General features: G+C 37.8%; 1 protein-coding gene across 1 annotated transcript in view; it reads right to left on the reverse strand.

Moving 5' to 3' along the window:
- The window catches only part of IMPACT (impact RWD domain protein), a 1,366,254-nt gene that overhangs the window by 709,788 nt on the left and 638,717 nt on the right, over positions 1–17,749 (reverse strand). The window contains exon 6 of the mRNA XM_044065351.1: positions 7,280–7,291. Within this exon, the coding sequence (XP_043921286.1) occupies positions 7,280–7,291 (12 nt within the window). The remainder of the gene's footprint in view (positions 1–7,279; positions 7,292–17,749) is intronic.

The following is a 17,749-nucleotide window of genomic DNA, read 5'->3' on the forward strand; positions in this document are numbered from 1 at the left end:
ACATAGAATTATGAATAAAAGTGTATGTAAGTTTGCATGTTTCTTTGTATGTGTTTCAATCTATAGTTATAAGACACACACACACACACACACACACACACACACACACACACACAGGGGAGTCATTTGATTGGTCAGTTCATAGTTTTGTCAAAGTAGGAATGTGATGGGAAATTTTGCTGATTCTTTGTTTCTTCAGTGAATTCATGTACCAGTGGGGGCAAGGAAGCTTCCTCATACCCCCACTTCTGCGAAACCTCAGAGTTAATATATTTAGAGCTGCAAGTGTGGGGTATAGCATCCATGTGGGTAGGAGTCTTGCTCTAATGTAAGAGCACTGTTTTTGTACTTATTTACTGATCTGATTGTTTGTACCTTCACGGACAGTCTTTCACTGGAATACATCCAGAAAAAAAGTTATTTTCATGGAACAGACTCCACAAGTAAATAAACGAAGAAAAGAAACAAAAGCAGTATTTATTTTTTATTTATTTATTTTACATTTGTTGACTGGGCTAGTCTAGCTGGATACATGTCCATTTTCAGTAGAGGCCCGGGGAGAAAAGCTCCAAGAAAAACACACACAATTAATATAGAAGTTATGACAGATATTATAAAAGCAGCAATTGTTACATAAAAACAGTGTAATTTTTTTTTTTTTTAGAAGTACAAATTATAATAGTCATAGTGATTACGTGAGAAGGTACAATATACATACATTTTATATGCAATAATATAGTATATCGAAACTTTAAAGAGAAGATTATAAAGGATTGTAGGTTGAAAATTAGTGTAAAGGAAAAAAAGTTAGTCAAGGTTAGTACAGGAGCATGGCCAGTATTTATTGAGAAATAGTTTTAGATTCCTTTTAAATAGTAAGAGAGAAGTCTGAGATGTGATTTCAGAGGACAGTTTATTCCATAATTTCCTGTCAAAAGATTTTTAACACTCTTAACATATACTGGAAGAATCACGCAGATAAAATGTAAGCCAAAAAGGTTTATTTTACATGCATGGAGACCTGCTACAAAACTTGGTATGTCAGCAGTCTGAATTCTGTACATTTTACATGGGTTTATATAGTACTCTTTGCACGCACACAGCAGCTGATTACTAGACAAGGAATTTAAGTCAAGGCTATAAATTTACTCACTGAAGTCTTAGATAATCACAAATCAGGCATGAGATAAGCTGGTGCATACCCCAAGGTAACATCTATACATTCCTCCTGGGTCAGAGGTCAGTCACAAGATAGGCTTGTGCCTGGACCAAGGCAGCATCTGTGCATTCCTTTTTGGTCAGCAAATTCTTTTCAGAAAAACAACTCATTTTAGCTTATTTCTTTACATGCAATACAGTTTCACATTTTAACCCTTTTTATACAGGATACAAAGATGTTGAACACAAGGATTCTTACTACATTTCCCAACAGAGTTAGAGAACAAGGAGTCACCTGCTAAGTTGTTGGATTTGGTAGTACTGATCAGCAGTTTGAGGAGCGTAGATTCTTGAGATTATTATAAGGTGTAATGAGGCTAGAGAGTATTGGAGTGTTGCTGGGTTGAAACAGGGTCTTGTGGGCTATTGCAAGCTGGTGAAATTGAAGCTGGTTAAGAAATTCTAGCCAGTCTAGTTGTTTTAGATTCAAACAGTGATGGGTTCTGAAAGGAGAGCCTGTAGCAAATCTAGCAATATTGTTATAGGATGTTGCTAGTTTGTTGAGGTTGTTTTTAGAGAGATTGGTGTATATAGGAGACGCACAGAGTATAGTGGAGATTAAGTGGGTTCTGGCTATAGTCCTAGCTACTGGTGTAAGAAAGGGTTTGATTCTGTAAAGGGATCCTAGTTTTTTGTTAACTATTTTTATTGTGGTGTTTATGTGAATATCAAAGTTAAGGTTGTTGTCAATTGTTATCCCTAAGAGTTTAGTGGTTGGGTCAGGAGAAATAAGAGTACCGTTGTTGGATGTGAGAGTGAAATGTAAAGGGGTGGACTTTCGGGTTGGTGTGAAGAATAACAGTTTAGTTTTTTGGGGGTTTAGGAGGAAGCAGCTGTGTGAGAACCATTGTTCTACAGTATTGAAAGCTTTTTGGGTAAGAGACTGAAGTTCAGTTTGAGAAGTGGCTGAACAGATTATAGTAGAGTCATCTTCATACTGAATACAGGTGGTGTGTGGAATAGCTGATTGCAGGTCATTAATATAAATGTAAAATAGGTGTGGGCCTAATATGGAACCCTGTGGGATCCCGAGGGAGATAGGAAGGTGATTAGACAGCTTATTTTGCCAGAGTACAGCCTGCTGTCGGTTTTCTAGGTAAGATGTGAACCAATTCATAGATAGAGGATCGAGTGAAAGAGATTTTAGTATGTGTAGAAGGAGCTGGTGATTAACCATGTCAAAAGCTTTAGATAAGTCAATGAAGACTGCAGAGGAAAGAATATTTTTATTGCGGTTTTTGTTATAGCAGGGCAGTGGTGATACTGTGGAAAGGTCTGAATCCATGTTGACAGTTGGCAAGTAGGTTGTTATGGAGAAGGTGGTTAAGTAGTTGCTTATGGATGCACTTTTCCATAATTTTTGCAAGAGGGGATAATAGAGCTATGGGAAGAAAGTTAGAGAAGTCATTGGAGTTCCCCCCTTTATGTAGTGGGATGATATGAGAAATTTTCCAGATAGATGGGAAAGTTCCTTCACTTATGGTTCTATTTATCAGAATGGAAATGGGATAGGCAATGGCTTTAGCTCTTTTTGCAGGAATTCTGTTGGGAGTTTGTCAGCTGAGGGGGTGGTAGGTTTTAATTTTTGGATAAGGGAGCAAATAAAGGAAGTAGACACCGGTTGTAAATGAAATGATGGTGGTGGGTTTGTAGTAGAAGTAGGCAGATTTGAGGTATCAGGAGATAGGTGGCTAGCAAGAGTTTGGATGGCATCTGTGAAGAAAGAATTGATGGCATTAGCTGTTTGTGTGGGATTCTCAGGGTTTGAGCCTTGTGGGTTGGGTGTGATAGATTGGCCTGGGTATAGAAGTTTGTTAATGCTAGTCCAAAATTTTCGAGGTTCCTTGTGGGAGGTTTGCTGTAATTGGAGCTAAAAGTTCTTTTTGTCTAACAGGATGGCTTTTTTTGTATTATTTCTATGTTCCGTAAAGGTTTGGTGATCTGTAGGATTCTTAGTAGTATGCCATTTTGCCCAGGATTTGTTTCTGAGAAGGATTTTTTGCCTAGTATTACAGAGCCAAGGGGCTGGTTTAGCTTTATTTCTAATACAGCGTATTGGGGCGTGGTGGTCCTGGATGGTTAAGAATGTGGTACTGAAGTATTCTACTGCTTCATTTAGAGGGAGAGATTTTAATGGTGACCAATTACATTGTTTAAGTTCTGTTTGGACAAGTTCTGGGTTAAATTGCTTTTTGGAGCGTACTGTTCTGAAAGTGTTAGGGAAAGTTAGGTTGGTTTATGTCTAATAATGTAAGTTAGTGAATAGTCACTTAGGTCATCTGGAAGGGTTCCTGCTATATAGGTTTGTTGAGGAGTATTAGTAAGTATACAGTCCAAGGTACTTTCTTTGTTGTTGAGTCTATTAGTTCTGGTAGAGGAGTTAATAGTTTGTGAGAAGCCATATAAGTTAATATGGGTGGTGGGGTTTGTACTACTACAGGAATTCCAATCGATATTAAAGTCCCCTAGGCCTATGGTTTCTTGGGGGAGATTAATAGAAAGCCGGTTAAGGATATACTCGAGTGTACTGATGTTATTTCCTGGGGGAAGGTATATACAGATGATATTTATGGCGTTACGTGTATTGACCTGAAGTTTGGAGATAATTATTTCAGTACTATTGTCCAAAGGTAGGTTAAGATTTACAGTGCGGACTTGTAGCTCTGCTTTATAGAGTATTGCTACCTGTCCTCCCTTTTTGGCTGTGCGGTCCAGTCTACTGATATTGTAGTCAGGCGGGGTGATTTCATTGTCTTTAATGGTAGGTTTTAGACATGTTTCTGATAAACATAGGATGTCAAACAGGTGGACATCTAGGAGGGCATGAACTTGAGTGATTTTATTGCAAATACTACGCATATTAAGATGTGCTATGGAGAGTGAGTTGGAAGGTTTGGTAGGTGGTAGGGTACTAGTATTGTATTGGTTGCAGTTTGCAATGGTAAGGGTATAGTTTGGACCAGGGTTAGGATGAATGTCCCCGTCTAGTAAGGAGTGGAGGAGTGTTAAGTGTTTAGGCTGGAGAGGCTTACAATAATAGTCAAATCATTTTCTAGTTTTTAGGTTGGTGTACTTAATGTGTGCTAATCTGTGATATTTGGCTAGTAGGTAGCTGGGTTTACAAATGAAGTTTAGGAAGTTTGGACAGAAAGGTAGTGTTGGTGTTCAAGTGTGTTTGTATTGCACTATAATATCTTATATAGTCCCCTGAAATCTAAAATACCACGCAACAAATGCTGTACATTATGCACAAATCTAATATCTGACAATTGCTGATACTACCACATTGTCATGTATTGTGAATATGTAGCATAATGAGCATACTTCAGTACTGATGAGGAAGCATAACATGGTGTTACTGTAAAACATTATACTGCTTGTAAAGAGAGATGGCACTCACACATCTGTTTTCCTGCCTTTCTATCAGTAATCATGAATTAAGCAACTCTAGTGGCATATAATGATAAAGCTCTGACTATGACCCAGGCAACCTGGATTTGATTAGCAGCTGGGGTGACTTACAGAGTGGCAAGGAGGGATGGGTGTCCCTATCCCGGAGGGTGGAGCAATATGTGGGTATCTCTTTGCAACAATCCTTGGTGAAGACATAAGATTTCACTAGAAGAGGCAAGGTCCTCAAGATGGGAGGTGGCCTGGCTGCTGTGGAGGCACGGTGATATGCCACTTGCTCACATTGCACAAACACCCTAAAATGAAGCATGTTGCAACAAGGGAGGGGATAAACCAGTTAAGTTTCTGGTGTCATTCTAAGGGGATCCAGTATCTGTCTGCTTGGGATGATAGGATTAGCGAAAAACAAAAAGACAGCTTGGAAACAACAAAGCAAATTCTCTCAGTTTAATGAAGCGCTTTTTGTCTTGCACATATGGCAAGACTTCATCAGAAACTGAACAAACTTCAACACAAGCAATATATACACACCCTTTTTGTTACATGACACTTCTAATTAAAAACTTGTGTCTTAAAGGCACAACCACATTATTGCTACTTAAAACATTTTTTAAAAACAAATATGACTGACAATATTTTAGAACACCTCAACCCTTCCCTTCCTTCAGAATCTTTACCTGTAATGGTGATAGAAATATATATACAAACATACATATACTAACAATACTATATCACAAATTATTGTGTTGACTCTCAAAATATATTACTTAGTTAGCTAAGAAGTCAGAAACTTACATATCCGAGTCAAATGAAGTCAAATATCACAAATATGAACGCATTTTATAAAAATGCATACACACATTAACGTTTAAGATTTTTCAACTTCAGTATACTGTTTAAAGATATTGTCTCATTCAAACCCGGGTAAAACATTGCCCCAGTGCGTATTTGCCAACTTAACTCAAGTTACTCAAGTAAAAGTGTAAGCACCCCCCCCCCGACTATCATCAACAACTGAATCAATTGCTTTGAACAAAATGAACGTTGTGGATAGGAAATAATGTGTCCAGCCAGTGCGTTGTCTCTGTTAAGGGTCTTTATTTTATATAGATGTTTGTATACTCGTTCTTTTAACCTTCTATCCGTTTTACCTATGTAAAACGTTGCACAGCATTGGCACTGAGCTACATAAACCACAAACTTGGACTGACAAGTGTACTTCAATTTGATTTTAAAACTAATATTTTTAACTTCAATGTTTTGTCCTGTACTCATTTACAGTAGTTACACATTTGGCATTTATACATGCCACACTTCCACTGTGGGGTGTTTTTTTTATGTTGTAATAATTCCTTTAAATTAGTCCCCCTCTTATAAATAATCCGGGTTTGCTTTTGACCTTATAAGAAAGGTGAGGATATCTCCTAATTGTTTCCCAATTTTTGTTCAAAATTGACATTATTTCCCTTGCATTACTACTATAGGGTGTTATTAAACTTAAATTCCATACTTCTTTTTGTTGTAATTCTCTGTCACTTATTATAGCGTTTTGTAAACCAATGGACAAAATGGGTTTATACAACCCCTGTTCTCTCTTATATTTTACTTCTTCCAGTAGACACGCAAAAAAAGTCCACTGGGTAACCTCTCCTAACAAACATTGACCTCAAATTATTACATTCATCCATGAAATCCTGGTCCAACATGACCATACGGGCAGCTCTCACGAGTTGGCCCTTCACCACTGATTTCTTTTGGTGCCATGGATGGCAACTGCTAAAATGTAATAAAGAGTTTGAATATGTGGCCTTTCTATAAATTTTCACTAAATATGCGTTTCTTTCCATATCTTTACTAAGGTCCACATCCAAATATGAAATCCTGGTCATTTCAAATACATAAGTAAAGGAAAGGAAATCTGTAGTGTTGTTAATATTATCTACTAGGTTTACTAGCTGCTTCCTTATTTCCTTCAAAAATGATAAAAATATCGTCCAAAAACCGTGTGTAGAACTGGATGTACTGTTTCACTTCTTGTTTACCAAAGATAAATTCTTGTTCCCATGAGGCCATTACCAAATTGGCATAACTTGCCCCACAGGGTGACCCCATAGCTACACCGGTCTTTTGAACATATAACTTATCATTACATAAAATGTAATTATTATACAAGATTATGTCAAGCATTTCCTCTATTAAAGCCACCTCATCGGAGACTACTGCTTTAGTTCTCAGGTAACTACTGACTCGTTCGATGCCTTCCACATGGGGGATAGAAGAGTATAAATCTACCACAGCCACTGTTAGAAAATTGAAGTCAGCATTGAATTCTAAATTCTTGATTTGTGACAAGAACGACCAAGAATCTTTACATATATATTTCTCTTGAGTTACATTCTTCTTCAACTTTTGGTCTACCCATTTTGCCCAAGGGTAAGTTATACTTGCCCTAGCATCCACCAAAGGTCGCATAGGTGGATTATTGACATTTTTATGTAACTTAGGGATACCAAACAAAACAGGTATCCTTGGGGAAGGCATAGATAAATATCTAAACAAGTCAGTAGTAATCCTGGTTTCTAACAGCATTTCATATAAATGAGACTTTATTTTACTATATGCTTGATTTAACTCATTGCGTGAAACCAACTGATATGTGGAACTTTGGACTATTTAGTCCATTTTATTGACATAGTCCTCCACATTCATAACAACAAGCCCCCCTCCCTTATGTGGGGCCATAATACGGACTGGGGCTTTTTGAATTAGTTGTAATAAATACAGTTGTTCACTAGTAACATTTACAGATGAAACATTCTTACTTTTATTCTGCTTATGGTTACTACCCACCCCTAAAACATTATATAAATCCAACTCACAAATGAGTTCAAAACATCGTAAAGTTGGGTGTAAAGGGGGACAAAAAGTACTTGAAGGATGTAATGCACTAGACTGAACCATAATATTTTCAACAAAAAGCATAGACAAATTGAGTTTACGCACAAATAATTTTAAATCAATTAAAGTTTTAACTAAGTCTGCTTTTCTTGTGAGGACGAAGGTGTACCCCTTGGCTAATAGTTCCACCAATGGTTGATCTATAGTAACATCAGAAAAATTGTAAATTTTAAAATCTTTATCATTATTCATAAAGATATTCCTTAGTCCAAAATCTGCAGCATTTGTTGTCGGGGAAGCTGATGCAATTAGAGGTGGTATCATCTCCTGCGTTTCCAATTCTTCCCTTTGTAGTTGTCGTTGGAATGAGATTTCTTGTTCTTTGATCTCAGATTGTATTGGTTGGCTTGATGCTGAAAATTTTGGGCGTTAGCCGATGTCTTGTTCACAATTATCTGTTGGGGTAACATAGGTCCCTCACTTGATGGAAGTGCACTACTATCATTTGAGACAGACAGACCATGTGTTAATTAATTTCTGTTTGTTGTGTTACACAAAAATACATTCATAGCAGCATTGCTGGATTTTGCTACTTGTGAACTTGGGGTGGGGAGTAGGCATTCCCCTCACCATATGCTTTACGGTCTCTAGCTAGTTGTTTTTACTTTAATTTCTCTAAATTTCATCATTTGTTGGTCTATACTGTCAAAAATTCTGTTGTAATCAAAAGCATATCTTGAAAAGTTTACATGACCCTTAATAGCAGCATCTAGGCTAGTAGCTTCTTGTTGCAAAAGGTTAATAGAAGTCTCATAACGTTTAATCATCAGGTTCAACAGGGCAAGTCCCTGAATGTTAAACAACTCAATAAGTTCTTTATGAAACAATGAACCTGGCTCTAACCCCATAGGGTATTGGTGGGCACGCAGGCCTTTGGGAACAATGTTTTCATTGACACATTGAATTAAGTAACTTACTTCTAAAGAAAGTTTTTTATATTTGAAAAGTTTTTTGTCAAGGTCTTGCAATAAAGAAACTATGTTACCTGAGTCCTCTGTTTCAGAAGGTGTTGATTGGTTGGGTTGCGATTGGAATAAAGGAATTGGTGTTTCCAACCACTGAGTAAAAGTTGGCAAGTCTTTTATGGTATTAAATCCTGTAGAACTTCTCATATTAAGTCGTTTGTCAGTTATTATATTGTTAGTAAAGTTGACACTACCTGGCTGATTGCTGGAAAAAACAGGTAGAATTGTTGAACCAGATGCTGAAGCTGTTGAACCTGTAGGTTCTCTGCCATTCGGCGCCCTTTCGCCACCTGGACTACTCCTCTGGTGCAATTGTTCAGCTTGTGTGACATCACTTCCAGTTGGTATCACACTTCCGGTTTGTGGGTTCAAATGGGGAGGTACTGAGCTAGTATCGGGATGCCTACCATCTTCAATTACCAACGCAGAAGCAGAAGGTTGAACAATGGCAGGCACAGAAGGAATGGCATCCACTCTAGTCTGTAACTGACTCGCACGTTGAGATAGTTGTTCTATTAACTGTGTCAAATACCCCACTCCATCCTGTTGTGGTGGGGTCAGTCAAGAATAGTTGGTGTTCCACAAGGACTGTCCAAAGCCATAAGAAACTCCAACTTGGAAGATTGTTTTGTGCTGCGTCCTATATAGTTTTCATACTATTTTATTGTTTAGAGTTGATGTCATTCAACTAGTTTTAAAAGAGAAAAATTTTTTAAGCTATACCTAAAGGGTTAAGCAACTAAATAATTAACTAACAACTGAATTTAATTGGGTAATTGCATCTAATTAATCACTGTTTTTTATATATAATGAGTGATTTTTACTATGTTTATTGAATCTGAAGAAGCGTGCCTTTGTGGATGCACGCGAAAGCACTTATTCTCTTGTTTCAATAAAGAACTGATTTTACGTGGTGGTTGGCTTCCAGTTTCTACTACATTATTCGTTTCTGCTCTGGAATCACCTTCGAGGGTAAGGTTTGCTGCATTTTACGATTACTACTGACTTGTTTAGATATTTATCTATGCCTTCCCCAGGGATACCTGTTTTGTTTGGTATCCCTAAGTTACATAAAAATGTCAATAATCCACCTATGTAACCTTTGGTGGATGCTAGGGCAAGCACAACTTACCCTTGGGCAAAATGGGTAGACCAAAAGTTGAAGAAGTATGTAACTCAAGAGAAATATATATGTAAAGGTTCTTGGTCATTCTTGTCACAAATCAAGACTTTAGAATTCAATGCTGACTTCAATTTTCTAACAGTGGATGTGGTAGATTTATACTCTTCTATCCCCCATGTGGAAGGCATCGAACGAGTCAGTAGTTACCTGAGAACTAAAGCAGTAGCCTCCGATGAGGTGGCTTTAATAGAGGAAATGCTTGACATAATCTTGTATAATAATTACATTTTATGTAATGATAAGTTATATGTTCAAAAGACCGGTGTAGCTATGGGGTCACCCTGTGGGGCAAGTTATGCCAATTTGGTAATGGCCTCATGGAAACAAGAATTTATCTTTGGTAAACAAGAAGTGAAACAGTACATCCAGTTCTACACACGGTTTTTGGACGATATTTTTATAATTTTAGAAGGAAATAAGGAAGTAAACTAGTAGATTATCTTAACACTACAGATTTCCTTTCCTTTACTTGTGTATTTGAAATGACCAGGATTTCATACTTGGATGTGGACCTTAGTAAAGATATGGAAAGGAACGCATATGTAGCGAAAATTTATAGAAAGGCCACATATTCAAACTCTATTACATTTTAGCAGTTGCCATCCATGGCACCAAAAGAAATCAGTGGTGAAGGGCCAACTCGTGAGAGCTGCCCGTATGGTCACGTTGGACCAGGATTTCATGGATGAATGTAATATGAGGTCAATGTTTGTTAGGAGAGGTTACCCAGTGGACTGAGTGTCTACTGGAAGAAGTAAAATATAAGAGAGAACAGGGGTTGTATAAACCCATTTTGTCCATTGGTTTACAAAGCGCTATAAGAAGTAACAGAGAATTACAGCAAAAAGAAGTATGGAATTTAAGTTTAATAACACCCTATAGTAGTAATGCAAGGGAAATAATGTCAATTTTGAACAAAAATTGGGAAATAATTAGGAGAGATCCTCACCTTTCTTATAAGGTCAAAAGCAAACCCCGGATTATTTATAAGAGGGGTACTAATTTAAAGGAATTATTACAACATAAAAAAACACCTCACAGTGGAAGTGTGGCATGTATAAAAGCCAAATGTGTAACTACTGTAAATACATGAGTACAGGACAAAACATTGAAGTTAAAAATATTAGTTTTAAAATCAAATTGAAGTACACTTGTCAGTCCAAGTTTGTGGTTTATGTAGCTCAGTGCCAATGCTATGCAGCGTTTTACATAGGTAAAACAGATAGAAGGTTAAAAGAACGAGTATACAAACATCTATATAAAATAAAGACCCTTAACAGAGACAACGCACTGGCTAGACACATTTCCTATCCACAACATTCATTTTTGTTCAAAGCAATTGATTCAGTTGTTGATGATAGTCGGCGGGGCCCGCTTAAACTTTTACTTGAGCAACTTGAGTTTTGGCAAATACGCACTGGGGCAATGTTTTACCCGGGTTTGAATGAGACAATATCTTTAAACAGTATACTGAAGTTGAAAAATCTTAAACGTAATGTGTGTATGCATTTTTATAAAATGTGTTCATATTTGTGATATTTGACTTCATTTGACTCGGATATGTAAGTTTCTGACTTCTTAGCTAAGTAATATCATATTTTGAGAGTCAACACAATAATTTGAGATATAGTATTGTTAGTATATGTATGTTTGTATATATATTTCTATCACCATTACAGGTAAAAATTCTGAAGGAAGGGAAGGGTTGAGGTGTTCTAAAATATTGCCAGTCATATTTGTTTTAAAAAAATATTTTAAGTAGCAATAGTGTGGATGTGCCTTTAAGACACAAGATTTTAATTAGAAGTGTCATGTGACAAAAAGGGTGTGTTTATATTGCTTGTGTTGAAGTTTGTTCAGTTTCTGATGAAGTCTTGCCATATGTGCAAGACTAAAAGCACTTCATTAAACTGAGAGAGAATTAAACTGAGAGAGAATTTGCTTTGGTGTTTCCAAGCTGTCTTTTTGTTTTTCGCTAGTTTGTCTTATTTGGTTTCCTGTCTGTTGGGATGACATGATTGACAGACCTCGATGCTTTGCCAGAGATGGCCTGCATCTTTCACCCCTGGGTTTCCAGATACTGGCTAAGGCTTTTGCCACCCCTATAGTGCCTTTTTTAGGAAATGCTCCAAAGACCAAATTACCACCATAACAGTTATAAATAAATGTAATCTGAAGGTCATGCTGTTCAATGCTAAAAGTCTAAATCTCAAGATGCACTTGCTCAAAGCACTCCTCAAAATGGATAACATCGACATCTGTGCTGTAACAGAGACCTGGATTAAAGCAGCAGAAAGTACCCCTGCGCTACCAGGCTATAACTCATTCCACACCTTACAGCCCCAGAACATGAACCGAAGCTCCAAAGGTGGTGGCGTCTCCATATTCATAAAGGATATGCACACCTCCAGACTAGTAGCCCAGCATAACGCATCTGAGATACTTCAGGTACAACTAATGTTGGGTAAGACGGCGATTTAGGTCGTAGCCTGCTACAGGTCCCCAACTATGTCCCAAGACTCTCTCTCCACATTCCTAAGCACCCTGGAAACTATTAGGGTCCAACACAACACTCTTATACTAGGCGACTTCAACTACCCCTCCATCAACTGGGAAAACTACTCATGCACCAGTACACTGGCCCAACACTCCTGGAATTCATCAATTCCAATGCCCTGGTCCAGCTCATTCTTACCCCCACTACAGGGAGCAACATCCTTGACCTGGTTATTACTAACATGAGCAACCGTTGCTCTACACCAATAGTCAATTCCTCCCTGGTTAGATCCGACCATAAACTAATAACCATGGAAATCCACATCTCACCGACAACCCCCGCAAAGGTAATCACCATGAAAAACTTCTCTAAAGCTGACTTTGGGCTCCAAAAAACAGAGGCGGCTAACTTCACTCCACCCATGTCAATGGAAAATAGATGCATGACTGCCGAATCATACACCAATGCACTGTACGAACATGTAAATAAATGCATGGTACTAGCCATACCAAACAGAACCAAGATCCTCTCCTCCAAAAAAAAAAAGGAAGCCAGTCGCCAGTCTGGTGGTCCCTTAATAAACTCTACAACAGAAGGAAGAAACTGTTGCAGAAAAAGGTAAGTCCCAAGAATGGAAAAACTCCCTTATTAGCCTCAAAGAAAAATTTAGATCCCTCAACAAAACCTCTAAAGCCACCTATGAAGGCAGAATTGCTGCAGACACTAAAACAACCACAAAGCTTTCTATAGTTATATCAAAAAGCTCTACGGAAAAACCTAGGTTTGCTCTGAGTTACTGTGCAATGGTACCTCCTATACTGAGCCAAAAGACATTGCCAACATACTGGCTGACAGATTCAGTGCCAACTTTATCCCTCTCTCCCCCCCTAAAAGACCAATCACAATACCGGAGGAATGCCAGACACCCCAGCATTAATGCAGCACAGGTTAAAGCTGCATTGTACAAGGTCAAGAATACAGCTTCCATGGGACCCGACAATATCCCTGGATGTGTTCTACATGAACTACAAAGTGAACTGGCACCAAATCTGTGTGCCCTGTTCAATCACAGCCTCACCTCAGGCTTTGTCCCTACCGAATGGTGCATTGCAACAGTCATCCCTCTCCATAAAGGGGGAGCGACTACAGACCCTGGAAATTATCACCCCATTAGCCTAATGAGTCTGATATGTAAGGGTATGGAGTGCATCATCACAGACCTAATTAACAAGGATATAGGGAATCTCCAAACTCTAGATCATGCATGCTCAACCTAGTTGACTTCTTTGAGTCAGTCACCAGAGTTGTGGATGAGGGGAAGGCAGTTCATACAGCCTACCTCAATCTGACCAAGGCCTCTGATACCATTCCCCACTCAGGAATTATTGATAAACTCATCAAACTAGGCACAAACCCCTATATCACAAGGTGGGTTGCAAATTGGCTCACAGACAGAACCCACAGTGTGAAAGTAGCGGACTCCAAGTCAGACTTCCCACCAGTCACGAGTAGAGTCTCACAGGGATCGGTCCTGGGTCCTCTCCTGTTTGGCATCTACTTCTCAGAAGTCCAGGCCAACACGGAGGGACTTCTGGCTGACCAAGTTCGCAGACGACTGCAGGGAACCATTATTAACTCCCTAAGTGATGTAGACATCCTACAGAAAGGCCTCACTGAGACCAATGACTGGTGTCAAAACCATGGCCTTAAGCTTAATGTTTTTGAGCAGAGCAATGGAAGCATTTGCATTTCCTGACAAAATAATAAGGTTAATTAGGAAGAAACATGACTGATGTATGGTAGAAATAAAGTGGAAGGGTTCCTCTCTGATAAGTTGTGTCTTAAGACAGGAACCAGGTAGGGATGTCCACTTTTCCCTATGTTACTTGCTTCAGATTTTGAGCCACTGACAAAGAAATAAGGGACTAAGAAATTTGAAGATATAATTGGTATGGTAATCAAGAAAACTTGGCTTCATTTGCAGATGATATTATTTTGTACTTGATAAAACCAGAGAAGAAAATCTCAGTGTTGTGGAACATTTTGAGACCGTTTTGAATTTAATGACAATAAAATAGAGGCTATAGCTGTAAACTATTTACCCACAATGAACTGGTTCAACAATACCCATATTTATGGGGACACAAAAAGATGAAGTATTTATGAAAATGGATTAACAATGATTCTGCTATGGCAGTTAAGGATATATGGGAAAAGACGTGAACAATAACACAAAAACTGACAAACTGGAAGATCTTGTTTATGGATATGGATACTAAGATACAAGCAGTGAAAATGTTTTTAGTCTCAGTTTTATATACAGGTCAGGTATATTTTTATCAACCAGACACAAAGTTGTTAACAATAAATAATAAAGAGTTGAAGGAATTTATCTGGTAGGTGAAGAGGGCAAGGGTTAAATGGGATAAGTAGATCCTTCAAATAAAACAAGGTAGTTTAGGAATACCTGATTTGAAGGGACATTTTAGAGCCACATGACTAATGTTCATACACAACAAGCAGAAGGTTATAAATCCAAGTGGAGAGGTATGATTATGAAACAGGAAATTAAAGAAATAAGAAGTGTGATTTTGAATGCAGATCCTTAAGGGGAATAACAACAGCCATACAGGATGTTATTTACACAAAGTAACAGAAAGTATTCTAACAACTAAGGCAGCAAGAGAATGGAGAAAGGAGATTTTGCTGATAAGGATGACTGCAAGTAGGGGTACAAAGACTAGACAAGAGGGAGCTAGAATTTATTGGATAAACCTGGCAAAGCAACCAAGGTATTGGGAGCAAATACCTAGGGAGGGAAATTAACAGAATGGAATGAGGCCAAAAATACATTTGGACTGTATACTAGAGACTGCCTTCCCTACCAGGGATTGATATCAGAGTACAAAGACAGAGAAAGAGACAGGGGAATCGTAAGTGAAAGGCCTGTTCTGGTAAGAGTTTTAACTGAATCTAGAACAGAAACTGTTAAAAAGGGATAAGTTGTAGGACATACAACATAAATGCACAATAAGTATCAAAATTAATCAGAGGACATTAGAAAACATTGGGAAGAGAGAATAGATAAGCTATTTACAAGGGAACAATGGGAGGACATATGCATGGCTCCCAAGTATTCAACAAAGTCTAGAAGGTTTAGGATTGTGGCTTGGAAGTGCTTATATGAGTATTTTAATACTTCAAGCAGACTATGAAGAATTTTCCTCAAGTACATGGCAAGTGTTGGCGGTGTGATGGGGAATAATTTATTAACTGGGAACATATGCTTTGGGAGTTTAAAAATTCCCTTCAGAATACTCTGTCAGAAATATTGGGTAAGTAAATGGGTGCAACGAAGGACATTTTTAAGCCGGGACACAGAATCTAAATTGTCTAGAAATAGTAAGGCTTTGTTAAGTTTAATTCAGGTGGCTGCTTAAAGAAAATGGAAATCTAAGTCTAACTATTTGAAGTACTGAACACTGTAACATAGATAAAAGAACTGGAAGTGGGCTCTTTAGAAAAGGGAAGAAGCAAATCTCATAGAAATAAATGGAAATTGTGGGAACAATAGATGCAAAATAATATTCTGGAAGAGGATTGAGGTTTAAGGTAAGGTAGAAAATGAGCAACTTATATTATGCTGGACTAAGGACAGTTATAAAAAAGAACATGTGATACATGATGCATGTAACTGGAAACATGGTTTGTTTTCCTTTATATAAATGTATGCTTGCCTGTGTCTTAAATGATAATTTAATAAAGGTATTAAAAAATAAATAACACAATGATTTTGAAGGAGAGAAACATATCTAAAATCAGGTGGGAGTGCCCATAAACCATCTATTACTTCAGTAAGTTACAGTTCTGGCACTGACAACTGCATATAACGAGACAGGTATGCATGGTCACAGTCTAATCGCTAATCACAATAAAATTTACAGAGTTGCTTTGGGTGAAAAAGGGTATATCCAACATAAAACAGCACAGGAACACAAACCCAAACTGTAGGTCTTCTCTACACAAGGCTACTAAATGATGGGAATTGTATTTAGGAGCTATGATGCAAAACATTAGACATACTCTGTGTATCCAGGTTTGCTGTATATCATGAGGAGACTTACTCTGGGATTCAATACAGAGTAGCCCAAGTAACTGGATGAACAGTGTATGGTACAAGACACTGACAAGCATAGATCTCTACAAGGCTGGAGTAAGAGTGCAGAAGGTCACTATGGTAGTATTACTGTGCATCAGTTCCATCCATCGATCCCAATGTGGAGACAGAACATGAAAAACCTGCTGGTACATACCAGAACAGAAAGTATTCTCAAAAGAAGTAACTTTCCTCATCTAGGCAGCATGTACACATGGTGCATAACTTGATGGCTAGAAAGGGTTGCATGCCTTTCTTAACTGGCTGCAAAAAATATCACATGTGGCATCAGTATCACACAGGAAAGTGAATGCAGCTTTCATGCTTACCAGCAAGAAGGATACAGACTACAAATGGGGAAATGACCTGGATCAGGACAGAAGAAGAACATACAGTATATTACTCCATGCAGTAACGTTGTCGCCTCACAATAAAATGCTGTCTGGTTCAATTCTCAGCTAGAGCATCTTCTGCGTGGAGATATGCGTAAATGGGCGTACCTTCGTTGAAGGTTGTGCGTCAGGGCTGGTAACTCGGCATGTAAAAATCAACTACAAATCATTAGCGGACCGGAGTTCCGCTGTGGCGACACCTAACTGGGAAAAGCCAAAATACACAAAACAAACAATACTGCACATGTAGCTCAGACAATAAAGAGTTTCTGGTTACTCTTTTTTTTTTTTTTAAATATTCTTATTCATTTCCAAAAACAAGAAAACATGAATGCAGGTTATTTAGGACAATGAAGTATTTACAAATTATTTAAAAAGGTAGGCTAAAACCTCTAAACAGATATCAAACATTAAAACCAAAATAAAGTATTTACAAGGGTGCCTACTGTTGACATATAATTGACTTTCTATACAATTGTTTCCTGATTATAATCTGCTACAGTCATTGTTCTCCAGTATTTCAGTTACTTTTTGCCATGCTACGTATAATGATGTAGTTCTTTCAGTTCTTCCTTTAATAGTGTTCATTTCCAATTGCGATACTGCTGACACCATATTCATGAATTGCTTAAAAGTTGGAGAAGCTTTGGATTTCCAGCTTGATGTAATGTTCTTCCTTGCAATAGCTAGGAGAGTCCATAAGATTACATATTTTGTTCTTGGCACACAGTCAGGTACAGGTGCATTAAACAAAATAATAGATTTGGAAATCTAGAATTTATCACTGAATACCATTTGCAGAAAATAATTTAATTTATCCCAATATGGTTTAATCAAATGGCATTCGTAGAACATATGTTGCCAGTCTGCTTTAACTGATAAATCACATCTCCAGCAGCCAATATTTTTCTTAAACATAAGTTCCATTTTATGAGGGGTTACATAAGATCTGTGTATGAATTGCCATCT

Source organism: Protopterus annectens, chromosome 3.part0 (assembly GCF_019279795.1).
Source record: "Protopterus annectens isolate FY-2018-M chromosome 3.part0, PAN1.0, whole genome shotgun sequence".
NCBI classification, from domain to species: domain Eukaryota; kingdom Metazoa; phylum Chordata; order Ceratodontiformes; family Protopteridae; genus Protopterus; species Protopterus annectens.